General features: G+C 59.0%; 2 protein-coding genes across 4 annotated transcripts; one reads left to right on the forward strand and one right to left on the reverse strand.

Moving 5' to 3' along the window:
- Positions 1–38: 38 nt before the first annotated feature.
- PSMA7 (proteasome 20S subunit alpha 7) lies at positions 39–5,599 on the forward strand. Its single transcript, XM_036244521.1, has 7 exons — positions 39–202; positions 2,350–2,476; positions 3,041–3,165; positions 3,871–3,993; positions 4,356–4,475; positions 4,998–5,060; positions 5,382–5,599. Exons 1-7 carry the CDS (start codon positions 107–109, stop codon positions 5,472–5,474), a joined length of 747 nt encoding a protein of 248 aa, XP_036100414.1. The 5' UTR covers positions 39–106; the 3' UTR covers positions 5,475–5,599.
- A 1,767-nt stretch (positions 5,600–7,366) lies between these two features.
- LSM14B (LSM family member 14B) lies at positions 7,367–17,815 on the reverse strand. Of its 3 annotated transcripts, XM_036245856.1 has the most exons (10): positions 17,553–17,815; positions 15,404–15,567; positions 14,504–14,633; positions 13,694–13,810; positions 12,011–12,181; positions 11,737–11,811; positions 11,401–11,562; positions 11,001–11,151; positions 9,020–9,205; positions 7,367–8,417 (listed from the first exon to the last, which is right to left on the reverse strand). In XM_036245856.1, the coding sequence occupies exons 1-9, from the start codon at positions 17,677–17,679 to the stop codon at positions 9,034–9,036; spliced, it is 1,269 nt and encodes a 422-aa protein (XP_036101749.1). In that variant the 5' UTR covers positions 17,680–17,815; the 3' UTR covers positions 7,367–8,417; positions 9,020–9,033. The 3 variants fall into 3 exon arrangements, with proteins under 3 accessions (XP_036101749.1, XP_036101751.1, XP_036101750.1); XM_036245858.1 differs by lacking the exon at positions 13,694–13,810; XM_036245857.1 differs by lacking the exon at positions 11,737–11,811.
- Positions 17,816–27,743: the final 9,928 nt, after the last annotated feature.

Consider the following 27,743-nt stretch of genomic DNA (forward strand, 5'->3'; position numbering starts at 1 on the left):
GCCGTGGGCGGGGCCGGGGCAGGCGCGGCGCGGGCAGAGCTGAGTCGGGCGCCGTGGGCCGTGTGGCGGTGAGTGTGCGCTTTTCCCGGCCTGGCCGCTCGCCGGCATGAGTTACGACCGCGCCATCACCGTCTTCTCGCCCGATGGCCACCTCTTCCAAGTGGAGTACGCGCAGGAGGCCGTGAAGAAGGGGTCGACCGCGGTGAGCAGCGGACCCGCCCGGGCGGGCTGGGCGCCGGAAGCGGCATGGGCCTGGGGGCGCCTCGGGGGCGCGGGGCGGACCCGCGGTGCCGGGGAGGCAGGAGGTGCGGTGAGGCAGCCCGGGGAGCGGGGCGGCCCCGGGGCGTGCGGGCACGCGGAGGCCCCGGGGCGGGAGGGGTCCGCCCGGGATCCAGCGGGGCGGCCGGCACGGCTGTGGACACCTGGGGTCTGCGGGGAGGGCATCCCTCTCGGTCCCGGAAGCCTGGAGCGCGGCGTGTGCTGGCGGCCGGGTGGGGCCCGGCTGCGTCCTGCCCTCGAGCTCAAGCCAGGTGGCGGTGCTGGCGGCCTTCTTTGTCGTCGGACGCTTTTTGCCCGACTGACCCTCGGGATGAGCGCCGTGGCGATGGTATTGCTGTAGGAAGTGGAGAGGGGCACGTTGTGCGCCGTGGGTGCCCGGGCGCGCGAGCCGGCAGGACGGGGAGGCTGATGGGACTGCGCTCCAGACACGAGATTCTCACCAAGGGCAATGGGGGGGGGGGGGGGGTTTGCTGGGGACCCACAGGTGCTTTGCAGACCAGCACGTCGGGTGTGACTGGGGTGTTCGGAGTCCCACCTTCCTGTTCCCTCCTAGGAGGAGCCGCAGTCGCGCTCGGGTGGCGACGGCCATCTTGGCGGCCACCTCTGCCCCTGCCGGGAGAGCCCGGAGTGGCTCCGCTGCGGGCTGCGCACAGGGCCCCGGGGCAGCAGGCTGGCTGCTCCCTGGTTCCGAGTGTTGCGCAAGCAGATGACTTGGGTGAAGTGCACCCAGACGGGTCCAATTAGGGAACTTCCCCCACTGGGGAGAGCAGTTGTCCTCAGGTGCAGCTGGGCTGCCAGAAGACAGTGGAAGTGCTTGGTATGAACTGTGCGGTTCCTCCTAACAGGCTCCCCGCTGGATTGGACCGCCCTGTGCAAGGAGCCCTCCTCCAGGAGGGCAGTGCGCTGACCCCTTGTCCTGTTGCCATCTGAGCAGTGCCTCTCACGTTGACCACCCCTTGAAATTTAAATTCATGTCTTCCAGACTTCTGTCTGCTATTGGTCTGTTTTTTTCATATCGTTGGTATTGAAGAGGTTTCAGCCAGCAGTCAGAGAAAGCGCACACAGTTCTGTGAACTTGGGTGTTTTCATTTCCTGGACAGTTTTGGAAATTAAGGTCCAGAATCTATCTTGTGGCCTAACTCAGTCTCAAGGGTGCTGGATGAGCGTCCAATGGCCCTCTCCCTTGCCCACCATGTGATCTCAGGCCCGCCGGGGTGGCTGGCTTTGCTTAACCCACCTAGCGTCTCTTGGCCTGTCCCTGGGGACCGCTGAAGATCATGAGACAGTAGGTGAGAAAGCACCTGGAAATCTGACCCCCAGACCAGTGCATCTCACCCACAGGGCTCATTCTGCACCCCAGGAGGCATTTGATAACCTGTGAAGACACTGTTTGTTGTCCAAGGCTGTGGAGGGTGCTCCTGGCATCGTCGGGTGAACACCCTACAGTGCACAGGCAGCCCCCACATCAGAGGGAGCCAGCCCAGGGCCTGTAGTGCCCGAGCCAAGGAGCCCTGCTCTGAACTAAGCCTGGAGGTTACTTCTCTGAGGGATTCGTCATCCGTCCATTTGTATCTGTGCCTGCCTTGACGGAGGGCTCAGCAGGCAGCAGAGGGTTGTGTTTTTAGTGCATCCTTCTTTCCTGTCCAGCGTTAGCCGTAAACAGAGCGCTGACCTCCCAGGAGTGGTTGGTACAGGTGTCCTTCCCCACAACTGCACCCGTTGGTAGGGTGGGTGGTGGTGCAGGTCACAGCCACAGAACTGCGGCTTTCAGAACACCTGCCTGAACGCTCGGGTCTCGGGCCGCGAGGCCGTCTGTGGCTGGTTGGCAGGTTACGGGAAACGTCCGCGTTGACGACACAGCAGTTGCTTGTTAGTGGTGTTGACACTACAGGACTGGGCGCCGGTCACGACAGCTGGGGGGAGCCCTGCCGCAGCAGGTCAGTACCTGTGCTTGGCCGGTGTGACACCCACAGCGGTGGCCAGGGACCCTAGACACGTGCTCTCAGGGCTCTGTGCCTGCCGCAGACCCTCGGGTCACTTTCTCAAGTGCCGTGTTGATTCTTCTTGAAGGTGGGCGTTCGAGGAAAAGACATTGTTGTTCTGGGTGTGGAGAAGAAATCAGTGGCCAAGCTGCAGGATGAGAGGACGGTGCGGAAGATCTGTGCCCTGGACGACAACGTGTGCATGGCCTTCGCCGGTGAGCCTGGGGCCACGAGGGCCTTTGGAGGACGTGTGGACTGGGGAAGCCCAAGTCCCTTAAAGCAATGGGTTTGGGCCTCTGTGTAAAGGGCTGGCCACGGTTTCCTGGTGGGGAGGCTCTCTGCCCCTGTCAGCCGGGGCACAGAGGCTGCAGGAATGTGACCTCGGGACGTGGGGCGCTGCTGTCCCCTGCACTGTCATCGGCATGTCCCTGGTTGTAGTTGCCGTCAAAAAAGCCCTGGCTGGTTTGGCTCAGCAGTTGGAGCATCGGCCTGCGGACCAGAGAGTCCCAGGTTTGGTTCCCATTGGGGGTACGTACCAAAAAAGAGAGAGAGGTCAGGCTTTGCACAGCGGCTGCGGCTGTGAAGGGCCTGTGGGTGCCGCGCTCTTGGCACGCTCCTCGCCGCAGATCCCGTCTTCCGTGGGACTAGGGCTGGCCCGCGGGGCCTCACGCAGCTCCTGTGACGTGCGCCCCCAGAGGCCTGGGGTGGGGCCTTCGAGGACTGCTCGTGCGCTGTGTCTCCGGTTGGGGCCGCGTGGTGATGTTCCTCTGTCCCTGTAGGCCTGACCGCCGACGCGAGGATCGTCATCAACAGGGCCCGGGTGGAGTGCCAGAGCCACCGGTTGACGGTGGAGGACCCCGTCACCGTGGAGTACATCACCCGCTACATTGCCAGCCTGAAGCAGGTGGGCCCGCCCTCGGGTCAGCGCTGGCTCGGACAGGCACTGCTGGCTCCTGCGGGATGTCCTGCTGCACACTGGGTGGTGGTGGCCCATGTCCTTGCAGGGAAGTTGAGGCCCAGCGCATGTCTGCTGGCGCCTGCCCACGTGCCTGTTTCTGGAGAGAAGGGATGGTCTCATCTTGCCTCTCTGCATGGCAGGCACCGAGGAGCTGGGAGGAGGCTGGACCACTAGTCCTCTTTGAAACCAGCCATGTGGCCCTGGCCAGTGTGGCTCAGCAGTTAGAGCGTCGGCCCACGGACCAGAGAGTCCTGGGTTTGGTTCCTGCTAAGGGCATGTAGCTCAGTTGCAGTTCGTCCCTGGCCCCTGTTGGGGTCATGTGGGTGACAGCCAGTTGATGTGTCTCTCTCACATCGACGTTTTCCTCTTCCTCTCTATCTAAAGATAAGTGCAGAAAGTCCTCAGGTGAGGATAAAAACAATAAAAATAAAAGCAGCGTGTAGCCAGAGGCGTGTCTGCTGACACATCCACGAGGCCTCACAGGTGCTCCACGGGGTGGTGCTGGGCACAGCGCAGATGTTGGAGTGGAAATGCTCACTGCGCTCCTCTGAGCCTGGGCTCTTCCCGCCCTCAGCCAATGCAGTGGGGGTGCCCAGTGGGCTCGGGTCTGTCGTGCGGAGACAGCACAGTGACGTGTTCCTTTCCCACCAGCGCTACACGCAGAGCAATGGGCGCAGGCCGTTTGGTATCTCTGCCCTTATTGTGGGTTTTGACTTTGATGGCACCCCCAGACTGTACCAGACTGACCCATCGGGCACATACCATGCCTGGAAGGTGAGTCCCTGCAGAGCGGGGCTGTGGGCTGTGGGCACAGTGGGGAGGGGAGTGTTCGCCTCTTACAAGTGTGCGCACACAGCCTGTTTGTCCACAACACTGCCACTCGGAGGGGAGCAGGAAGTCCTTGAACTGTGTCGTTGGGGAGGAAAGGGCAGGGAGCCAGGACAGGCTTCAGTGAGACACCTTCGACAGCGGATGGTGTCTGTCATTGGTGATCCTCAGCCGCTCCAGATAGCCCTCGGCTGAAGGAGGGCTCAGGGCAGGGCCTGGGGGGCAGGGTGGTCGCTGCTGGCCCCCCGGAGGCCAGATTGTTGGGCTGGCTCTGGATTGTGAGGTCCTGTGCTGTGACACTCTCTCAGGCCAATGCCATAGGCCGGGGCGCCAAGTCTGTGCGTGAGTTTCTGGAGAAGAATTACAGTGACGAAGCCATCGAAACGGACGACCTGACGGTCAAGCTGGTTATCAAGGCCCTTCTGGAGGTAAGTCTGCCTTTGCAGACACCAGTGTCATGGCGTCCCCCGGGCTGGGGGCAGCGGCGGAGGCCACCGTGGCGCTCTGCCCGGTCAGCTCCTGCGCACCACCATGCAGTGGGCACAGCTCACAGCCACGGGCAGCCCTCCTGGGGCTCCAGCGGCTGCAAGGGCAGAATCCAGGACTGGGACGCAGGCTGCGGTTGTGGGGCCCTGGGCTTGGCCGAGACCTTGCAGATGCTGGAAGATAAGGCCAAAGGCAGAGGCTAATTGGAGGGCAGGCTGGGGTCTAGAGAACAGGGCTGCTGCCTGGGGCCCAGCTGCCGGGCAGGAGAGGGACCAGAGACCCAGTGAAGTGTGCCTGCCAGGAAGCAGGAAGGAGCACACACACTGTGGGTGCTGGAGCCCAGTGTGCCCAGTCTGTCCCTGGCGTGGCGCGCTGGGTTTGGGTGCACAGGTGATCACTTAAGGAACCTGCCAGAGCTGTCTGGTCCTGCGTGGGTGAGGCTGTCTGCTGTTCCCTCCCCGCAGGTGGTTCAGTCGGGCGGCAGGAACATCGAGCTGGCTGTCATGCGGCGAGACCAGCCCCTTAAGGTAACCGTCCATTGCCGTGTCCCCGGTGGAGTGCCCGTGGTGGGCGGGCGGTGCCGTTCACAGCACTGTTGGGGCTCTGGCACCAGGTGAGGCCTTTGTGAGGCTCCCACACGCGGGTGGAAAGCAAGCACTCGGCGTCGACCTGTGGTTGTTCCCGTGGCAGGGGGGCGTCAGCAGCTGTGCAGCCACTCACTAACCGCCCACGGAGGCCCCGGCCTCGCGCCCTGCAGAAGCATAGGGAGCCCAGGAGCCCTCCCCACGGGGCCCTTCGCACTGGGGCACAGCCTGGGCTGGGGGCTAACCAGAAACTCTCTTTGGTAGATTCTAAACCCCGAAGAGATTGAGAAATATGTTGCTGAGATTGAAAAAGAAAAGGAAGAAAATGAAAAGAAGAAACAAAAGAAAGCGTCCTGATGGGCAGTCCTGCTGGGAGTGATTTTTAAACTGAAATCATGGGGGACACTCGAGGTGTCCCTTGTTCTGTCCAGTGTCCTACAATAAACTTCCGTGTTTTTAACCTTGCCTTTGTTTACGAGCTGTTTGGAATCACGATAGCTCTCGCGGACACGGTCTTCACTGTGAGGTCGGTCTACAGGCTTCCTGAGTGTGTGCTTCCCTCCCCTTGTTGCTGGGCTCGGAGGCAGCGGCCACTGACTGTGCGGGCGGTCCTGGGCCGTGGAGGGCCGAGGCCAGGGGCCGAGGTGCGGCACGCAGCTGCTGGGGGGGGGGGGGGGCTGGCACTTCGGATTGAGGCTGAAACTTGGTTTCCCTCCTCCAGAGGTTCCAACACGGGGTTTGAGCTCCTAGCCAATGCGAGGCTGAGGACGTGAGCAGCACCCGTCGGTGTGTAGCCCGGTTTTGCAGAGCAGCTGTGTTCAGTTAGCCTGCGTTCACTAGGTCAAGTCTTCCTGTTTCTCCCGTTTTCTCCATTAAGACTCCTGGTGCTCAGAGGTCGCCAGTCCGGTTCCCGGTCGGGACACACGCCCAGGCTGCGGGCCTGATCCCCAGTGGGAGCCTGCAGGAGGCGGCCAGTCGATGTTCTCTCATCGATGTTTCTCTCCCTCTTCCTTCCTCTCGAATACATAAAGACTTCAGATGCTTACTAGTCCCCACCCTCTCTATTTATATAAATATCTTTTAAATTTTATTTTTTGCCCTGGCCGGTTTGGCTCAGCAGTTGGAGTGTCAGCCTGTGGACCAGAGTCCTGGGTTTGGTTCCCGCTAGGGGCACATACCAAAAAAAATTTTTTTCTTTATTGATTTTAGGGGGGGGAGGGGGAGGTATCAATGAGAGAAACCGCCTCCTGCACGCCCTTTACTGGGGATCGGGCCCACAACCTGGGCATGTGCCCTGACCAGGAATCAAACCAGCGACCTCTTGGGTCGATGCTCATCCTGAGCCACACCAGCCGGGCCTTTACATTTTCATCCTCACTCCAGGATATGCTTACTACTGATTTTAGAGGGAGGGAAACATCAGCTACTTCCCGCACATGCCCCAACTAGAGCCCAAACCTGCAACCTCAGTCACGTTCCAAGAATCCAATCGGAAACCCTTCGGTGTACGGGACAAGGTTGCAACCTCCCCAGGCCCCGACTAGGGCCTGTCTAACCAGAAAGCCCACCCCTCCGCCCCAGCAGCAGTCTGTTCTGTCTCTGCAGGAAATGCTGCCCACAAGCCTGCATGAGGCGCTGCCGCCGGTCCTTCAGCTGGCCGCCCGTCCAGCTCTGCTTCTAGGGCCCAGGGACTCACCTTCTGCCTTGTTGCAGCTTCTCCACATCCCCCGGAGGGCACGTTGTTGACCTCCCAGAGAGGGGTCAAGGGCCCGGAACTTGTCAGTTGTGAGTCAGGCCAGGCCCGATGTTAGAGCTGCTCTGGGCCCGACAGGATCAGTTGGACCAAGGGAGGAGGCGGCTGAACAAGGCCTCTCCCCAGACTGCTTGTGAAGCCCCCCAGAAACCCATCCCAGTGGGGGGGGACGCGCCAGTCTGAGACCAGCTCCATCGACTACTCTGTGTTGGTCGGGGCCCAGCCCAGGAACAGGTACCATGGATGCTCAGGAGACCGAGGTAAGGGGCAGGCTCAGGGCCACTTCTGAAGCAGGTTCATCTGTGAACTGAGTTTCGGAAACTGCTCTGTGCTGGGGAAGCAGAGCTCCTCCAGAAGCGGGGTGGGGGTCACAGTGAGAGGCTTGGCACCGCCCAGACCAGCCAGGTGCCTGCCTGGGGGCGGCATGTCGGACATGATGGATTCAGGCAGTCGACAGGGCCATGTACACAGCAGAGGAGAAAGTTTTAAAGTTTGCTTGTTTATTTTCGTTACAATTTACATTACTCCAACAGAGCAGCCCCCTGCTACATTCTAATTCTTAGCCATTAAGTCCTACAAAAATAAACCCAAGCTTTTACAGTAACTCAATAAAGAACCAAAATCTTTACAGCTACTCAGGGGTTCGTCACCACGGTGCTGCTGTCACCACGGTGCCCTGTCATCGGGGTGCATGCTTGTACTAAGGTGACCCACTTACCCATGCAACAGTTTATGCCCCACCTCCCTCCACCCACCTGTAAAACAAACACGACTATTTACAACTCAGAGGAATGTGCTCTCGGTCAGCCAAGCTTGCAGAGAGACTGGCTCGTTTCCAAGTGGATGAGACGCAAACAGTGACGGGGTCCAACACCGCCTGGCCCGGGCAGGGGATGGCAGGGCGGGGGGGCGGCACTACCAAAACCCCGATTCCCATGGAAGCCAGGCTCTGAGCAACAAACAGCTCCCTGCTCGTGTTCAGGGCCCTTCTTGTGCCTCCAAGAACACCCCACCCCGCAGCCCCCAACCTTGACACCACCACCCTGGACATCAGGTGGTCTATCTGCTCACACAACATGATCTGCGGGAGCCCCGCACCCCTGCCCGAGGCCCACCTGACCCCGCACCCCTGGGCTGGCCCTGCCTTGCTCCCCAGACCCCGGTAGTGGCAGTGGGAGGGCCAGGAAGCGGCGCCAGGCCAGCTGGGTGACAGATCGTGCCCGGCTGCCGTTACGGCCAAATGAGATTTGGTTCCACTTTAAAAGTCAAAGCTGTCAAAAAAAAAAAAAGTCTAAGTGAGGATTAAGTTTTCGCTCTAGAAACCTTTTTCAAAATACCAAAACCTTTAGGCTAGACTGCGTAACGAGGAAAGACCCAGAGCCCTCAGAGGCCACCCTGAACAACTCCTGAACACGAGCTCCAACTCAGACCACGTCCAAGTTCCGTGACGTCCAAAACAAAAGTAGTGATCAGTGACCAACATCCGCCTGCCCAGCAGGTGCGCGGCGTCCTCACTCAGCTTCTCACTGCTGCTGCTTCCGCAGGGGCTGCGGGTGAGGACAGGACACACGTGAGCTCACTCAGCCGAGGCCAGGGCTTCCCAGGCCCCCAGCAGCCCACCGGGCAGGCCGCAGGGGCAGCTCCGCACCACACCCACCCGCCGCCTAGACCTGAGGGCACACAGTCCCCCGGGACCACGTTAAGAAGGCAGGGCAGCCCTGGCCGGTTTGGCTCAGCGGTTAGAGCATCGGCCTGCAGACCAAAGAGTCGTGGATTCAACTCCGGTCAAGGGCGTGTACATTGGTTGCGGTTCTGTCCCCTGCCCTGGTCAGGGTCGTGTGGGAGGCAACCAATGGATGTCACATTGATGTCTCTCCCTCTCCCCCCACCCCACTCTGTCTGAATATAAATGGGAAAATATCCTTGGGTGAGAATTTAAAACACAACAAACAAAAAGGCAGGCGGCCTGCACCGAGACCCTGCTTGTCACCAGCTCTCCTGGTGTCAGGGCAAAGAGCACCCAGTCCCCCCACCGGGAGCCCACTGGGACCTCGCTAAGAGCCCCTGGCGACTCGGAATTAGCTCTCAGCTAGCTCCTTCCTGAAGGGGCTCCCTGCCTGGGCACCTGCACCCCCACACCCTCACTCACCTCCAGCCGCTTCCTTACACCCTGCCAGTCCCTGCCCTGTGGGAAGTCGGGTTGCGCCGGGTGGTGCCACTGCCCCTGCCCCCTCGCAATCCGCCCCGGAATCCACGGCCACGAAGAAACCTTCCCGACACTCCGAAGGTCTCCGTGTTGAGCTTCCTCTCCTCGGCCCACGTGGTCCGCCTGGAGCTGAAAAGACGAGGACCGTGAGACTGACCACGCCCACCCCAGCTTCCGCGCCCAGGAGGAAAAGCAGATGTCACTGTCCCTACAGCCAACCCAGGGGCAGCCCGGCACCAACACTGCAGGTGCTCCTGGCCACACTGCAGACCCGTTTCCTGGGCTGCTGGGCCCAGAGCCCGTGCCCCTAAAACCAGCACCTGGCACAGCGCTCGAGGGGCCTCCCTGCTTGCTGGGCCCAGAGCTCGCGCCCCTAAAACCAGCACCTGGCACAGCGCTCGAGGGGCCTCCCTGCTTGCTGGGCCCAGAGCTCGCGCCCCTAAAACCAGCACCTGGCACAGCGCTCGAGGGACCTCCCTGCTTGCTGGGCCCAGAGCTCACACCCCTAAAACCAGCACCTGGCACAGCGCTCGAGGGAGCCTCACCGCTTGCTGGGCCCAGAGCCTGGGGCCGGTCACAAACCTCTAGACAGGATTCCGCTAGGCGAGGAGGGGGCTAGGCTAGATGGGCCGGGTCCCCAAGAACGTGCGTATACTCGGGGTGCTGGGGCCAGCAGCCTCCGTGCTCCACGTCGGCAGGGCTCCTCGGAGAGCGCAGCTGCTGTCCTTGAGGCCACCCCGCTCCCCACACCCGCCGGCACACCCTCAGCCCACCTCAAAGTAGTTGGGAAGCCCAGGCTCTCCCACCACCCGACACCTGAACTACTGGGGTGGCCACCTGCAGCTCCCCTCACTGAAGACCCACGCAGAATGTCAGATGGCTTCCACCCTGGTGACAGCTCCACACAGCGCTGAGTGAAGCCATTCACTGCCATGACCTACAAACCCTGTGTGGACACACCCTACTGCCCGCCCTGCCTGCCCAGAACGGGCTCGGAGACTGGCACACTGCCCTCCGCGCCCACCGCACCCAGCCCACTCCGCTCCACCACCTGGTTACCCCCAAGGCACTTCTGCCCCAGACACGTGTCTTCCTGTCATGCCCTGACCCTGCCAGCAGACCCGAGTGCGGAAGAGCACCCCAGCCTGCTTTCGCCACGCCCTCCGCGCCAGCACTGTGCCTGGCACCCTGCTTGTGGAGAGGAGGGATCTGAGTTCTACAACATGTCTGCTCAGCACGTCTTTTCTTTTCATCCTCGTCCGAGGGCATTTTTCCATTTTTTGTTCCGACAGAGAAGAGAACGAGAGAAACATCAACACAAAAGGGACACACTGAGTGGCTGCCTCCCACATGACCCAACCGGGGCAGGGGACAAACTGCAACCAAGGTACGTGCCCTTGTAGCAAAATCACACCTGGGTCTCTCCAGACCGCAGGCCGACACTCTAACCGCTGAGCCAAACCGGCCAGGGCAGCAGCCGTCTTTCAAAGTCTATCTCGTTCACGGGTAACACCTAAGCACCAGCTGCCGGCTGCTGCAAACAGAGGACAGGATGGGTCCCAGCCTCAAGCATCAGGGCAAAGAGCACCCAGGACAAAACACTCCTAACACTTGGGGAAGGGCCTCAGGCCTCCAGGGTCAGCTGGGGACCAGGAAGCAAGTCCAGAGTCACTGAGGGGGGCCTCAATGGGAAGGGTGCAGAAGCTGGAGGGGAGTGTGGAGCTCGGGCAGGGCCTCAATGCCTGTGAGCCAGGGCCTCCCACACCGCGACCATGACTGATGAGTCCACTGTGACCCTGAGAGATCCGCCCTGAACCTGAGAGCTGAGTGTGGTCGCCAACAGTGAGTCCCGGGCCTGGAGATTTGAGGCAGAGTGTCTGTCTTCCCACCAGCTCATGGGGACCTCACCCCCGTGCCCTCCAACCTGGTCTTAAGTTCAGAGGAAATGTTGTCGAAGAAGGACTTGGACTTGTCGTAGTAGCAGTTGGGCCCCAGGTGGTCCTCCTCAGCAGGGGCCTCATCACTCTGGGTCACCACGGCAGGGTCCTTCTCCTCCCCCTTCTCAGCTCTGTCATCTGCACAGAAAAGCGGAGCCCACTGAGCGGCCGGGACGCGCACAGAGCACCTCTGTCCCAGGCAGGACCCCGCCCGCCGCAGCTGACTGACCATTCTGAGTGACTTCTCCTGCAGCCCCACCGCTGGCCTTCACCCCGGCTGTGCTGCCCGGCCCCACCTGCCCCCCTAGCCCATGGCTCCCACTCTTTCCTTTGACCTGCTCTGTGGATACTCAAGAAACGGGGAAATTTTCACATAAGGACGCAGACCTTTGAAATTCAGTTTCTTCTTAAATTCTTTGTCCAGCTCCTCTCGGTTGAACTGGGCATTGGCACTCTCGAAATCAAAGTCGCCCTCAAACTTGATTGTGTTTTCCTTGACATTGGTTGGGCGGCTTTGCCCCCTGGAGCGATTCCGCGTTCGTCTGTTCCCTGTGAGGAGAGACGACAGTCATGGCTGACGAGGCGCCAACCTGGCATCACCGAGGGCGAAGCAGACGACACAGAGGAGAGAGCGCACATGGCAGCCACCACCGAGCCCCAGCACCCCGAAACCGCGCCCAGAGCGGGGAGCGGAGCGCGCCCAGACGTGGCAGCGGCCGTTACCCGGTCTCCTCCGGGGCCTCCTGTTCTCGTCGTTCACCTGCCCGGGCGCTTGCACAGCGGCTGGCTGGCCCGCATCTAGGGCGCAAGAGGGGCAGTGAGGCAAGCGCCCCCAGAGCCGAGGCAGGGGAGGAAGCAGGTGCACCACCCCGGGGACATGCGGCAGGGCCTGCCCTGTGCAAGCACATGGAGTCTACGGGGTGCGACCCCTCTCCGAAGCCCAGGCAGCAGTGCACGGAGAGGAGGGCGCACACCCCAGGGAGTGAGGGTTCAGTACCGCTGGCGCTCTTGTCGCCTGGCGGGGCCGGGCGCCCGTTCAGCTGCACCCCCACGGTGCCCTTGCCGCCGGGTAACAGCTTTTTGGTGTTCAGGTTATCAAGAGAACCAGTCTGGACAGCCTGCTCCACCATGGGGCTCTTGCCGACTGGGACGGACGGAAAACCGGCTCCTGAGTTGGGGAGAGAAGGCAGGTTGGAAACAGAAAAGCAAGCTCCCAACCCCTGCAGACACTTCTGCTCAGGCCGGCACACCAGGCAGGGGAGAGGCAACCACTCAGAGGGTCTACCCAACCCAGGCAAAGCCCCCTCAGCAGGCCACCCCTCTGCGGCTAGCGGGCAGCAAAGCCAGCTCAGTCCAGGGTGCCCTGAGCCCGGGCTGTGAGGAACCCGAGGAGGGAAACACCCGGCAGCAACAGGCACCACCCAGCTCTGACCCCAGGGCCTTGGAGGTCCTGAGAGGCCGGAGCATTCTCGGGCGAGGTCTGGTCCACGCTGGTCCACACTGAGCAAGAACCAGCCCAGCCTGGGACTGTCCAGAAAGGGCAGCAGCCCACCTCGGAGCTAAGACCCAGGGCACTGGCGCGCTTGCGGGCGGCGGCACAAAAGCAGGGAGGGCGGACACGCGCTGACTACGGAGCGCTCGGCTCCCAGGCTCCCAGGCTCGTGGTGGGGAAGCCCAGGCTTCCCCGCTCCCCTCCAACGGGCTGCACTCCCAGCCCTGAGCCCAGGCACCAGCGCTCAGAAACCGAGCCCGGGCGGGTCCCCTGAAGCCAGAAGAGGACAGAGGGACGGGCCCTACTCGTCAGCTGTCGACTCCCCTCCTGCTTGGCCTGGGTCTGGGTGGAGGCGCGCAAAGGTCTGAGACAGAAAGCCCAGCGCAGACCTCGAGGCACCTAGTCTAAGGGGCGGCCCTGGACAAGTGAAGACAGAGAATCCATCTTCCTTTTCCAGTGGGACAGAAACCAGAGAAACGATGTGGCCAGTTCCTCGTAACCCGACCAAAGTCCTCTGTGGGCTGACCAGACAGCCTCGGCGCTGGCCCCTGCAGGGTCCCTATGATGGGCACTGCCCCAGAGCACTTTCTCTGGCCTGTCCCCTGCCCAGCACAGCCTTCCCCGAGCCACACAGCTCCTGGCCGCTTCCTCATGCTCAAAGGACACGGGGACGCCACCTCGGGCCCATTTGCTTTCTGACACCAGCCGGAACAGTGAAACCATCTTGCCTAGGAGCACTTCCCAGGGGCCTAAGGATAGCGGTGTCCAGAGTGACATGCAGGGGAGAAAACGTGACTCCTTGGTAACCCAAGGACACGTGCAAAGCACAGACCGCCGGGCACTGTCCTAGACTGAGGGACTCCCCACCATGGGGAGCAGCACACGAGGTGCTCAGTGGGCTCCCCGCAGCTTCCCCAGCCATCCAGACCACAGCAAGACCAGCAGAAACCCTGGGAGTCAGCCCTCTGTGCGAGGGCAGTGCTCCCTCATGGCAGCCACGCTGCGGTGAGCCAAGGCCCTCCTTCACAACCAGAGCTACTAAGCCAGGGCTGTGCTGAACCAGAGATGCAGCGTAACTGCTCCACGGGCTCGGCCCGTTCGGTCACAGCCAGGGTCACTCTGGTCTATGGTTTACCCCTTGCTCTCAGGACAGCAAGACAGTGCGCAGTTGTCCCCAACCGCCGTTACCCTTGGAAGTGAGCTGGTGTGGCTCTGAGGACGTGTCAGGCTCTGACACGGGCTGTGGAGATGGAGAGGAGCTAGGGCTGGAGGCTGCGGCTGAGGCTGGAGGGCTTACCAGCTTCTCTAAAAGAAGAGAAAGGAGAGAAGAGCAAAAAGAAAGGGCACGGATAAGTAACGAGAAACTGGTCTTGCGTTCAGCGGGCTTGGAAAGAGCCAAGCGTCTCTCCTGGGACACGCCGCTCACCCCATGTTTTAAACACAGGGAGCCCGGCCCAGAGCACCGCCAGTTAGAAGCAGCAGTGAAGACAACAGGACTCTCAGAAGCAAGGGACCCACACAACCGTCAAGGACCTAGCACACCCTATCGCTAGGGCAGGAGCAAGGTGGACGAGGCTGCCCACCGCCCGGCCTGCCTGCACGGCAAAGACCCTCGCTGTGTGGGGGGCGTCTCACTCCAGGCTTTCCGCCTGGGGAAGCGAAGTTTCTGAGCGAGGCACTGGCGGCAGAGTGGAGGAGGAGGAACTTGGTGGCGCTGAATTTAAGCCTTACATTTACAGGCTCACAGACAGGCGGGCAGGCAGAAACACCAGCAGGCAGACGCACTGTGATCACACCTGGCACTCATCAGGTCTCTGAAACGCTGCACCACGCCCCCAGACTGACGCCAAGTGAATGAGGATGTGGTTCACCTGTCCCAGAGCCCAGACTGCTGCCTCTCCTACTCAGAGAGCAGTCCCAGTGTGCCTCCGCAGGAGCTGAGGCCCTGCTTCCTGGGGGTCACAGCACGGCCGTTTGGCAGACAGACAAGCTACTCACCTAGACCCAAGGAAGCTGCATACTGCTGACTGAGCAGGGAGCTGGCGGCCAGCTGGCTGTAGGACGGCATCCCTCGGAAGGGGCTGTAAGGCACGTGCGGCTGGAAGGAGGAGCCCGAGCCCAGGGAAGACTGAGCAAGGGCACACACAGGTGAGAGTAGCGCCAGGCCCGCCGCCCTGCCCGGAGAGCACCCCCTGCCCGGAGAGCACCCCCTGCCCGGAGAGCACCCCCTGCCCGGAGAGCACCGGCTGAGCCCAGCCGCACCTGTCCAGGCAACTCTCACTGAATTTCTCCTCACTCGACTAAGCCCTCTACTGGCTCCCCACTGCGTGCCACCTTGTAGTTTAGGCTCTGCCAGAGGAGAGACTCATCGTCCTTGGCTTGGCCCTGCCCCCAACAGGAAGGCGCCTGGGCACCCCCATTCCCTCAGGCCCAGTGGAGGGCTTCCCTTGCAGGCCGAGCTGAGCTGCAGAGCCCGAGAACGCTCTAGTTACAAGTTAGGAGAAAACATGAACCCGGGCTCCCTGGAAACCCTGAGTGAAACAGCCCAGCAGGCAGGCTTAGTGCCCACGGCCCTGCAGTCCACATCTGGGCAGAGTTCAGAGCAAGACCTGCTGTCCCTGCTGGCACCTTAGGCCACGCACACCTCGCACTGGGGCTTCAGGTGAGCGCGCACACCTTGTCCTCCCTCCTTCCCCAGCCTGTGACACTGACACCTGGCTGTCTCACTCCACGAAGACAGGCGGCAGGAGTCATGCCTCTCCACAGCGACAACCTGGGCAAAAACTAGCTTTCTGTGAAAAGGCCCTTCCTCAAGTTGAGCGCTCTGGCCAAACATGACAGCAAGTTCCACTTGGACTCCAGCACCCCTTGGCGTGCCCGTGGGAGCCCCACACTCACTTGGACGATGGCGGGGTCCTGAGGGAGCGCGTGCTGAGCTTTTGGAGGTTCACACACTGTAATGTCTTTGATATCACTTCCCCGGAAAATGATGTACTCATAAATTTCCTCTCTTGGAGGGGCAGGCCTATCTGTGGGACGGTCTTCAGTCCCAAAGGACCTCACTTCGGAGCAGAGAAAAAACACACATCTGTTGTCATCCTCAGCCAAGGGCATTCAATCCTCCCTGCCCTGGGCACCATCTTACAACCCAGCACTGGGCTTCCACACTTCAACTACACCCCCCACCCTGATTTTCTTTTGTTAATCCTCACCAGAGAATGCTTTTTCTATTGATTTTGAGAAAAAGTATTGAGTGAGAGAGAAAAACACAGACATCCATGTGAGAGACACATCAATGGGTTGCCTCCAGCACGTGCCCCCACTGGGGCTGGGAGTCGAACCTGCAGCACCCCCCACCCCTGGATTTTCAACGGACAATACCCACAAGACCCCAGTTAGCAAAGCTCCAAAAAGTTCTAGGTCACAGAAACAAAGAGCAACTCGCGCGGCTGTCCCCTGAATGGAATCGGTGTGCTCGCAGGACAGGGCCTGCTTTGCAGACTCCCCTTCACATCTTACTTGGCACTTAAAAGCCCAACAGCTGCTTTTTGACGGGAACCTCATGGTACATCAGTCCTGAGCAGTCCCTTTTCTTAGGAGACAAATGAACAGATTGACAGTGTCCTCGCGCCCTTCTACCCATACCAGCCTGGGAGGAGCCCTTAGAGAAACCATGGGAGAAGGGGACCCAGGACTTGATCCACACCACAAGTTCCTATGTCTCTGGAGGGACTTCCTGACCCCTCCGGGCAGGAGCCCAACCAAGTCTCTCCTTCTTAGGTCTCCAGGGCGACCACTATCTAATCTGAGCACAGCCCCTGTTGCTGCGGACAAGGGGCTAACTCTGGGTCTCACTTTCTCCAACTGAGACGTCATGCCAAATGTGGTCAAGGGCCCAGATCACCAGGGGGCGCGCACCTCGTGACACTGAACTATCTCCAGAAGCAGTGCAGCCTGTGCCAGGACTCGAGCCCTAGGCTTTACCAGGGGCCATGCCCAGTGTCCTGAGGCCTGGGCTCCCTCTGACACACAACCCTCAAGGCTCTGCCTGGACACTGCAAGGCTTAGCGCGAGCCGCTGGCCTACCAAGACCCAGCACACAGGGCTTCTGCAGACCCGGCTGCACTCAGCCCTTCTCTAGAAGCGACAGAGAAAGGACACTCGTCCTCTTTCCCAGAGAACGTAGACAAAGAAACTTTGAGGCCACTTCCTGCCTCAACAAGCCCAGGGAAGAGCCACAATCCAGCCGTCTTCCACCAAGTGTCCCAGAGGCCTCAGTATAGTTCCCGGTGCAGGGGGGCATCTGTCCCTCAACGGTAAACCCAAAGACTGCCTGTCTGGGTGGGGTCGGCAAACGCCTTCAGTGGGGCACCTAACTGCGCTGCTCCCCTCCGGGCATGAGGTTCCCATAAGACGTGGTATGGTGCTTGTTCAGGCTCAAGGCCCCGGCTGCTTAATAGCTTCCAGAAGGGCTCGCGGGAGCCGGGTTTGCTCAGCCCCCAGCCTTCTGGGGAGGCCCGGGGGAGACTCGGGCCCCTCGCCCCCACAGGGACCGGGATGGCGGCGCCAGCTGCCCCGCGGGCAGGTGGGGAGAACAGCCCAGCAACCGACCGCCACCTGCAGAGGTGGGCTGCGCAGCGGAGGGGGAGGCGCCGCGGGAGCTGGACCCGCCCCACCTCCCCGCCCCAACGCGGCTGGGCGGGCCGGCCGCACACAATAACGCCGGGGCTGGGGGAGACGCAGGGCCGGCAGGGCCCCGGGGGTCCAAGCGGAGGCGGGGCGGCGGTGGGACGGGGCGCCGGAGGTTGGGGCAGACCGCGAACGCCCGAGGGGGGGCTGCGCGGGGACCTGCGGGGGGCGGCGGGAGGGGTGAGGGAGTGAGGAGGCCCTGCGGGGAAGGGGATGGCCGAAGGATGGAGCCCCGCGGGGAGAGGGCCGCGGGGGGAGGGGGCGGCCGGGGGCGGAGGCCGGGAGAGGGGGCGCGGGCCAGGGCGGCGGGGGCCCGGGTGGGGGTGGGGCCGGGCGGTTGGACGCCGCGGGCCGCTACCTTTGGCGAGCGCCACGGTGGAGTTGTCCGTGTCGATGGTGTAGAGGATGCCCTCGTAACGGATCTGCGCCTTGGAGATGAGGCTGATCTTGCTGCCCAGGTACGGGGTGCCCGAGGAGCCGCTCATGGCGACGGCCTCCCGGCGGGGCCTGGCCCGCTCGCCTCCCCGCGGTCGCCTCGCCGTCCGCTCCGCCTCCGCACCTCCTCACCGTCGCCGAGGAGCTCGCGTGGGGACCAGCTAGCGAGCGGCGCGCGCGGCCGGGGTCTCCGAGGGGAGCGCGGGGGAGGAGGGGCCGCAGCAGCCACATCCGGGACCTCGCGCTGCCACGCCCCGCTGTGCACGCTCGCCGCCCATTGGTTCAGTGCGCTGGCCTCCCTTTAAATATGGCCGCGCCGCCTGCCGGGGGGGCGGGCCCACGCTCCGCGCCTGCGCAGCTAGCCCCGCCAGCCGGAGCAGGTTTTCTCCCTCTCTCCGCCCCTCTCCTAGGTCGGCTCCCAGCGGGCCCCGCGCGGGGAAGGAGCACGAGACCCAGCGGGCGGGTCTGGGGGAGGGGTGGGAACCGGGCGGTGTGGAATGCGCGTGCGCCGGGTGGGCCGGCGGGCGGGGACAGAGATGAGGTGGATGGGCGGAGTTGGGAAGTTGTGGGGGCGGGGCGGGGCGCGCGTGCGCCGGGCGGGGACAGCGCTCTAGGCCCCGCCCACCGCGCGTGCCGGTTGCACCCGGCGCCTAGAGTTGCGCCCTGCGTCCCTCTGGCCTGGGTTTCCCTGCTGCAGAAGCGCCCGCAGTTTCTTCCCCCTGGGGTGGAAGGTCGTCTAGCTGGGGTGTGTCCGACCTCCCCTTCCCCAGCACCGGCGGCTCAGAGTTTCTGTCCTGGAGGTGGAAGCCGGGGTGGGGTGGAGTAGTCCCTGCGCGGCCGGGTGAAACCGGGGGCCCGTGTCTTGTGGGGTGGTCCCCGCCTCCCTGGACGAAGGCGGAGGCCCCTCTTCTGGGGGCGAAACAGGTCCGTATCCTGGAGCGTGAAAGCAGGAGCCGGGGTCCCTGCCCCCCGGGGTGAAGCCTGGGGCACCCTCGGGGCGTGGGGCCCAGTGGTTGCTGCGGGCAACGCGCACTGCGCTTCCGGCGCGTCAGTCACTAAATATAAGGAGCTGAGCGCATCTTCTGCTTGAACCCTGCTCTCCCAGACCTGCGGTGGCGTCGCTGTCCCTGGAAATAAATACCCCCGCCACCCGGCCCAAAGCCCCGCCCGACCTGGCCGGCGAGCCGCCTGGCCCGGCTGCCCCGAGGCCTGCCCGTTCCCCGGCTGTGAAGTGGAGGAACCGGCCGCCCTCGGGGTGGGCTCGCCTCCCCGCCCAGCGCGCAGCTCCATTGGGGCGGGCGAGCCCTGGGTGCTTGCTTTCTGTCGGCCGCTCCCTCTTGACAGTGCACTGTTGGGTCCTGGAAAAACCTTAGTGGGTGGTGACCAGTGTTTTACAAAAATAAAGCAGAATAAGATAGAAAATATCAGAAAGGCTCTCGCGTAAAGTATTGCTTTGTGTAACAGTTATTTTTCCTTCACGTATACATAGTATTTAAGTGGGTACTTGTTCAGGATGTGCAATGTATTTCTTTCCGTGAGTACTAGGAAGAAAAGGGAAAGCCACTGCAGAGAACCTACCTGCCAAGCAAGGTGGGCGTTCTGACTCCACTTCCCAGGACAGTCGAGGGGCGGCGGGCTCCTGCCCTTTGGGAACCACCCCCCAGTCCCACCTGCACCCGGCAGCATCCCGTAAGAGAACAGTAATGAGTTTGAGAAAAGGGAAGTCTTCAAAATGTAGCTTCCACCATGTGCCTGTACGTTCCAGAATTGCTTCTTGGCTCCTGGAAGATTAGCTGGTGAGAATGGGGGCAGCCCAGCCCCAGTAAGAGAGAACAGGGAGTCCTGGCCGGTTGGGCTCGGCAGTTGGAATGTCAGCCCAAATACCGAAGGGTCCTCAAGGGCACATGTTCCCTGTCAAGGGCACATATCTGGTTGTGGGTTCGATCCCTGCCTCTGTTGTGCAGGGAGGCCACCAATCGACGTCTCTCTCTCTCCCCCTCCCCTCCCCACTCCTCCCCTCCCTTCCACTCTCTAAAAATCAATGGAAAAATACCCTCAGGTGAGGATTAACAACAACAAACATGTTTTTTTTTTTTAAGTTTAAAAAAAAAGAGAAGGGTCAGAACACAGAACTCACCCTCAGCACAGCACGACCTTCCCCAGGGTGCACCTGTCTGGAATAAGTGTTACCCCAGTTCTCCTGAGCAGCTCACATTCTCCTTCCCCCACTTTTAGGTTCAGAACAGGACTTGTCCAAGGTCACGGATTCTGTGCCTCACTTCCGGTGTCTGAGCCACAGGCTCTGTGTGTTGGGGGTGGGCTGGAAGCCTATCTTTGAAAGGGTTGGATCCGGAGCCCCAGGGCCAGGGTGAGGTGCAGTTCCTGGAGCTCACAAGTCTCCTGTAAGTGCAGCTGGGTGCCCCCCCCCCCCCACATTAGCCACACTGCAAATACCTAGGGAGAGGCTAAAAATAGATGTGGTGCACAGGTCCAGGAATGCTGGCCCCACCGTTCCCTGGGTGGTGTGCTGCCCGGAGTTGGGGGCAGGGTGGGGCGCTTGCAAAAGGTTTGAGAAGGGGAGCAGCTGTGCCAGGACCTAAACTTGATCCGGGAGCCGGTTGATGCGGCGTGTGCTCCAGGTGTGGATACACGGCCTCAGCACCTCCATCTTAAACAGCTCTGCGCGGTGCCCACCCACTGCTGAGCAGAGGGGTGTACAGAGACGAGCTGAGACGCTGGGCACCCTGAGCAGGTCAGGCTCCCTGTCTTGGTTTCTCCATTTACCATATGGAGATGACAGCACCCCTGCCCCTCTCGCTGATAGATGAGGATCCCACAAGATAGTGGCCGCGAAGGACTTTGAGAGGGGCCAGAGGGCCCACAAGGCAGAGGCAGCTGGCGAGGTTTCCACTGCAACTTTGAGCCACTTACTAAACACCGCCTGTGTGTATGGAGGAGAGGAAGCAGCTCCTAGTAAAGGCAGGTGTGACTGCGTGGGCATGGGACCCTGCCCTGGGTGCCATCGCCAGTCTAGTGGGGTCACACGGCCAGCGTCCTGCAGCAGGTGAGGGGCACATCACCCCAGAAAACCACTGTGACTAACACAACTTCAAAAAGAATGACCACACGACTGTTGCTTCACCGGCATCAACGCTTAGTAGGAGCAAAACAGAACAGGTGAGTTGATTCAAAGAAATGTTAACAACAGGTGGCCCAGCCCTGGCCAGTGTGGCTCGGTTGGTTGGTTGGGTGTTATCCAGTGCACCAAAAGTTTGCTGGTTCTGTTCCCCAGGTCAGGGCACATGCCCTGGTTGTGGGCTCAATCCCCAGTAGGGGGCGTGCAGGAGACAGCCAATTGATGTTCTGCTCTCACATTGATGTTTCTCTTCCTTCCTCTCTCTAAAAGCCAATAAGAATATTTTAAAATAAGCAGAAATCAAGGCAGTGGTCTGAAGTGTAGGAATGAAGCAAGACCTGGCCTGTCCCCTCCTGTCCTTCAGGATGGAGCAGGGGGAGGGGCAGATGTTCACCCTCATGAGAGCTGGGAGCCAGGAGCTAAGGGGTGGGAGGGAGCTGAGGGGATTTCAGTGGGCTTGGTGGGGAGGTCAGGGCTGGCTTTGAAGGTGTCACTAGGAGGTCATTGGGCAGGGAGACGAGCTGGGAGGCCCAGGGGGTGGGTCAGGGCACCTGACCCAAGCTGTGATCCTCCGTAGACAGGAAGGAGGGTGGAGCTGGTCCCCCAGGTCTGACCTGCTCTCTGAATCCTGCTAAAATCTATCTCCTCCCATGCTGAGTCCACAGCTTCCTGACCTCACAGCCCCTCCGCTCCCTTCCCCTTCCCCCTTCTCTACTTTTCTCTCTCTCCACCTTGTCCCCCGCTCTTTCCTGTGCCCTCCCCCCGCCCCATGCCCTGTCCTGGCCTCTCCTGGCGGATGCAGGCTGAGTCTGCTGCGGGGATGTGGGAGTCCACAGCTCAGGGTGCCTCCGGCCTACCCCCACCCTAGGTGTGAGCTCTTCCACAGCTGGCCTCTAGTTCCGGCCAGAGTTGCCTCCTGGACCTTGCCTCCCAGTGGTCCCCTAGGAAGAAGGGACAGGACGACAAGGCACCAGGGCCACGGTGAGGGTGAGCAGTGGAATGTGGGGTATGGGTAAGGGGAACGTGGGCCCCCGAGTGTTCCCGAGACACTGCCCTGCATAGTTTTTTGTTTGTTTTTCTTTATTGATTTTAGAGAGAGGGAGAGGGAGAGAGAAATAGAAACATTGATGAGAGAGAACATCCACTGGCTGCTTCCTGCACGCCCCCTACTGGGGATCAGGCCCACAACCTGGGCATGTGCCCTGACCGGGAATTGAAGCAGCGACTTCTTGGTGCGTGGGTCGATGCTCAACCACTGAACCACACTGGCTGGGCGGAGTCATTATTATTTATCAATAAAAGATAGTTCTGAAGATAGAATGGCCATTCAGATGGTTCATGGTGGTGCCTGCCCTGATGGAAGGTTCTGGAGCAATATGAGTGGACTTCACAGCGCAAAGGGTGGAGAAAGAGACACACGGAGAACGAAGGGCCTGACCCCTGTGTGTCGAGTCCCAGGCAGGCCAACACAGGCAGGCTGTCAGAGGTCCGGAGGGTGGTCACCCAGGCCCAATGGCTGGGAGGGGTCCCGAGGTGGGTGGGCTTTCAGGCTGGTCATGGGTGCTGGTTCTTCTGGCATGCACATGCCATTTGTGAAAATCCTTCAAGCCGAACACTCATGACCTGAGTACTTTTATGCACGTGTATGTTATGCTTGGAACCAGTTCTTTAAAAAAAATTTTTTTTCTTGATTTATTTTAGAGAGAGAGGAAGGGAGAGGGAGAGAGAGATGGAAACATCAATGAGAGAGAACATCAATTGGCCACCTGCACGCCCCCCACTGGGGATTTGGCCCACAACCTGGGCACGTGCCCTGACCAAGAATCGAACTGGTGATCTCTTGGTACATGGGTCGATGCTCAACCACTGAACCACACCAGTCCAGCTGGAGCCAATTCTTCATGCTCTTGCTAAGTGGCCACGATGGCCATTGTACACTGAGCCCTGCTCTGTGCCAGCCCACTGCAGCCCATGCTGAACCCCTTTCCAGTCCTGGGAGGTAGATGCTGCATTCCAGAGGTGAGGAAACCGGCCTAGGTCAGGTGCTCAGCCAGGGCCACACAGCCAGTGTCTGGCAGGGCTGGGACTGGGGTGCAGTCTGCAGCTGGTGACCTGGACACCCTGCCTCGAAGCACTCAGCTGGAGGATGGAGACCGGTAGTGATGTCTGCCCCAGAGACAGATGGTCCGAGGTTGCAGCTGGGCACTGGTGGGGAGGCAGTGAGTTGAGAGGCCTCCTTGCATTCTGTCCTCTCTCAACCCCACGCAAGGATGCAGGATGCGTCCTATGGAGTTGCTGTAGGAACCCAGAGGATGCTGAACTCCAAGGCTGGGCACTTGTGTTTGCACCTGCCTGATGGTACCGGAGCGCTGGCCTGGCCCAGCCGCAGCCCCAAGAGTGAAGTCCTGTGCCTAAATATGTTGGCTGAGCCTCGTAGCTCCTCTGGGGAGTATAGCTCCTCTCTTCCAGCATTGGCCCAGCTATGTAGTTACTTAACTCTGGTTACAGGCCTGGTGGCCTGGACAGGGTGTGGGGACAGCTCTAGAGAGGCACCTGTTGTCTCTTAAGGGAGAGCTTACCGCAAGGTCTCCCTAAGGGGCATGGGCGGCTGTTGATGGGGAGGGGTGGGCCCCATCTGCAGGCTCAGAAGGTTCAGAGGCATCAAGGAGTCAAATTCTGCATGCAAAGCTTCAGACCCCACCCACTGGGGTCCCAGGCTCAGAACCAGGGCCCTGATGTGGCATAACTGCCTTTGAGGTTCAGCCAGTGTGGCTCTGGCATTGGGGTTTGAACTTGGGTGGTTGTGCTCTCCCCCAGAGCCCAGGGCCCCTTTGAAGCTGTTAATGAGACTTGGGGCTCTCCTCCCAGCTTCCAATTGTTCGTTAATTGCCCTCCACTTGTTATTATCTCTCTAAGTCAACCTGACCTAGTTAACAGCCCTCCAGGTCCATTATCCCTCCCACCTCTACTTTTCCAACAGCTGAACCCCTTTGAATGGTGACCCTGGGCCTCCGATGGCGGTCAGCCCTCTCCATCTGCCCCGCACCAGCGCCTTCTTGAAACACAGGTTTGTGGGTGATGAATTCTCTATTTCCTTTTATGTTAAAATGTCTTTATTGACCCTGTCTTTCTCGAGAGAGAGTTTGGCATTCCCCAGACGGTCGACAGTTTTTCTTTCCACACTTGGAAGGCGCGGTCCCACCATTCCAGCCTCCAGTTTCTGATGAGCGGCTCAGTGGTTTCTTGTTCCCCGCAGGGGCTCAGCTGGCTGCTCCACCATCCACACACCCAAGGGTTGATTCCCGTACTCACCCTGCCTGGGGATCGAACCCTCAACCCTGGCATATCAGGACAACACTCCAACTGAGCTACCTGACCAGGGCAAGATTTTTCTCTCTACATTTGGTTTCCACAATCTGACTTTGATGTGCCTATGCAGGTTTGCTTTGAGTTTATCTTTTTTTCCCCTTTATTGATTTTAAAGAAAGAGGAAGGGAGAGGGAGAGAGAGATAGAAACATCGATGAGAGAGAACATCAATTGGCCGCCTCCTGCATGCCCCCCTACTGGGGATCGGGCCCACAACCTGGGCATGTGCCCTGACCTGGAATCGAACCGGTGACCTCTTGGTGCGTGGATGAACACTCAACCACTGAGCCACACTGGCTGGACTCTTTGAGTTTATCTTAACTCTTTGAGTTGAAGATCTGGAACCTCTTAGGTATGTAAATATGTCTTCCACCCATTATAGAAAAATTCCAGTCATTATTTCTTTTTTCCCATTGATATTAGAGAGGGTGGAAGGGGGGGTTAGAGAAAGAGAAAGAAAAATATTGATGTGAGAGAAACACCTCAATTGGTTACCTCCAGCATGCATTCTGATCAGAGGTCAGTGATGGAACCTGCAACTCAGGTACGTGCCCTTGACCAGAATTGAACCTGCTTCTGTCCATGGGCCGACACTCTATGCTGAGCCAAACCAGCCAGGGCGCTCATGCTCGCTCGCTCGCGTGCTCTCTCTCTCTCTGTGTGTATACATATTTGTAACTTATTATTTTCTTTATTTTTATTTTTTTATCCTCACCCGAGGACATTTTTCCATTTTTTACTCAGATAGAGCGGGAAGGAGAGAGAGGAAGAGACAGAAACATCGATGTGAAAGGGACACATCGAGTGGCCGCCACCCACACGACCCAACCAGGGCCGGGGACAAACTGCAGCCAAGGTACATGCCCTTAGCGGGAACCGAACCCGGGTCTCTGTGGACCGCAGGCTGACGCTCTAACCGCTGAGCCGAACCAAACCGGCCAGGGTTGTAACTTATTTTTTGATATTATTATTTAAAAATTTTTTTTCTTTATTGATTTTAGGGAGAAAGGAAGGAAGACGGAGAGAGAGAAACACAGGACGATGCTCAGCCACTGAGCCACACTGGCTGGGCTACTTACTTATTTTTTAGAGAAGAGAGGAAGGGAGAGGGGGAGAGAGAAGCATCAACATGGATAGGGTGCCTCCTGCACACCCCCTACTGGGGATCGAGCTCAGGCCTGTGCCCTGACCAGGAATGGGAATCGAACCGGCGACCTCTTGGTACACGGGATGATGCCCAAACACGGGATGATGCCCACACCAGCTGGGCGCTTTTTTTTTTTTCAATTTATATTTTTATTGATTGATTTTAGAAAGAGGGGGAGAGACACACACACATACACATCAATTTATTGTTCCACTTATTCATGCATTCATTGGTTGACTCTTGTATGTGCGCTGACCAGGATCATAACCTTGGCATATCGGGACAATGCTCTAACCAACCGAGCCACCTTGACCGGGCCCTAGCCATTGTTTCTTTGAATACTCTTTCCTGCCCCATTCTTCCCCTTCTGTCTTTTCATCTTAATTGCACATATGTAGATATTTTCAGATTGTCCCAGAGAGCCCTCCAGCTCTTTTGATGCAGTCCCCACTTTTTCAGACGAAGTAAATTCTTCTGATACATCTTCCAGTTCACGGATTTTTCCTCTGTCATTCCACTCTGTGCTAGGCCCGTCCAATGAACTTTACATTTAAAAAATTGTTTTTCGTTATTGATTTTGGAGAGAGAGAAAGGGTGAGGGAGAGACAGAAACACTGATGAGAAAGAATATCAGTTGGCCGCCTCCTGCATGCCCTCCATTGGGAATCAGGCCCACAACCTGGGCATGGGCCCTGACTGGGAATTGAACCAGCGACCTTCTGGTACATGGGTCAACGCTCAACCACTGAGCCACACTAGCTGGGCAAGTTTTCTGATTCTCGAACTTGGTATATCCCTCCATGTATTTATTTTTCTGCAATTCCTCAATCATGGTTTACAATTTTATGTCTATAGGTCTTGTACTTGTTTTTGGTTAGTTTTATACCAAAGCATTTGGTTTTTTGAGGCTCCTGTAAATGGTGTCATTTTATTTATTGACTGATTTTTTACAATCCTCACCCGAGGATATTTTTCCATTTACATTTTAAATGTTTAATCTTTTACATCTGAACTGCCACTAATTGGTCAGTGCTTACTATTTATTTATTTTGATTTTTTAAATTAATTTATTTTTGTTACAGATGTTTCTCTTTTTCCCCCCACTGATTCCCCCCTTCCCTTCCCTCCCCGTCCTGTCCTCAACTTTGTTGTCCATGTAGTGCCTACTATTTTAGATTTAGGTAGCCTGTCTGAACAATTGGTGCCCACTACGAGGACGGTGCCCATGACCAGCGATGGCTGTCGCATTGCCCAGGGTACCTGCAGGGAAGCTAAAAGTTTTCAGGATTGGAGCTCGGGCTTTATAACCTGAGCATTGGAGCTGAGTAAGGAGCAACTTACATCAGGCGTTAAGCACAGCAACAAGCAGTTCTCGGCAACCACACGATGGGCATGATGCTTACAAAGTGGAGCCTGGCAGTGTCACCCCTGTCCAGGTAAGGGGGGCTCAGGATGCCACCAGGCCATGAGAGAACTCACCTGATAGCAAGACTGTCCCTGGCTTGCACTTGGGGGGTCAGGGAGACATCAGGAGAAAGCTGGCCTGTCCGAGTGATATCAGGAGAGGGAAGTTCCCACTTGAGCTTGAAAGTTTCTTTCTGGGCTGAACAAGTCAAACCCATATACAATAGCCATGGTCAGGCCCTCGTGGGAGTCAGCCAAGAGGCTGTTGTGAGTGAGTCATTCGAGAGTTCCAGGCAGCCAGCCCCCATCTAGATCTGGGTCAGTCTCCGAGAGCAGCCGGCCTGATTCTGACTGTAATTTAGGAGCGGACGCCTAACCAGTGGGGTGCTGCTGTCTCAGAGGCTGTGTGGATGGAGGGGCCGGTCAGCCATTGCAGCACCAGTCTGGCAGCTTTAAGTCCAACTCCTGGGTTTGTGTCCTCCAAAAGAGAGACCTTGGGCCATTGCCTTGACCTTCCTGAGCTTCAGGGCTTCAGTCTGGCTGTTAACGGTGGCCACCTTAGCAGATCTGAGCATTGCCACTTTCTTAGCAAGGCAGAACAGAGAGGGACTCTCTTGACCAGTGGACTCCACTGCAGACACCCTGCATCACAGGCTACTGTACTGCAGCCTCGTAGCCAGGTACTGAGGCGGAGAGGCCGGTCAGGCCAAGGAATGCCTCTGCTCTCTGATTTATGAGGTCTCTCCACAAGTGGGCCAGTCATCTAGTGTGTCAGGTCCAATAGTGTCACCCCACTTCATGTCCACTCAGAACTTCACAGGCGACATCATTTGGAAATAGGGTCTTTGCATATGTAATTAGTTAAAAAGCTTGAGATGAAGTAATTTTGGATGGAGGGTGGACCCTAAACCCAGTGACTGGTGTCCTCATGAGATGAGAGGACAGAGAGAAGCCATATGACCAAAATAAATATCTGTTAAATCCCCAGGTCTGTGATTATGTTCCGAGGGCTCTAAGAAATGAATACGTGGGTGTTTACAGATTAGTTACGTATTTATG

The sequence above is a fragment of the Molossus molossus genome, unplaced genomic scaffold (assembly GCF_014108415.1).
Source record: "Molossus molossus isolate mMolMol1 unplaced genomic scaffold, mMolMol1.p scaffold_m16_p_6, whole genome shotgun sequence".
NCBI lineage: Eukaryota > Metazoa > Chordata > Mammalia > Chiroptera > Molossidae > Molossus > Molossus molossus.

Excerpts from the sequence above, each read along its gene's own strand:
- PSMA7 (XM_036244521.1), top strand. The coding sequence starts at position 107 with ATGAGTTACGACCGCGCCATCACCGTCTTCTCGCCCGATGGCCACCTC. Across the intron at positions 203-2,349 it reads TGAAGAAGGGGTCGACCGCG|GTGGGCGTTCGAGGAAAAGA; the intron begins GTGAGCAGCGGA and ends TTCTTCTTGAAG. Across the intron at positions 2,477-3,040 it reads CGTGTGCATGGCCTTCGCCG|GCCTGACCGCCGACGCGAGG; the intron begins GTGAGCCTGGGG and ends CTGTCCCTGTAG.
- LSM14B (XM_036245856.1), bottom strand. The coding sequence starts at position 17,679 with ATGAGCGGCTCCTCGGGCACCCCGTACCTGGGCAGCAAGATCAGCCTC. Across the intron at positions 14,634-15,403 it reads AGGACCCCGCCATCGTCCAA|TCTTCCCTGGGCTCGGGCTC; the intron begins GTGAGTGTGGGG and ends GCCCTTGCTCAG. Across the intron at positions 13,811-14,503 it reads TGCAGCTTCCTTGGGTCTAG|AGAAGCTGGTAAGCCCTCCA; the intron begins GTGAGTAGCTTG and ends CTCTTCTTTTAG.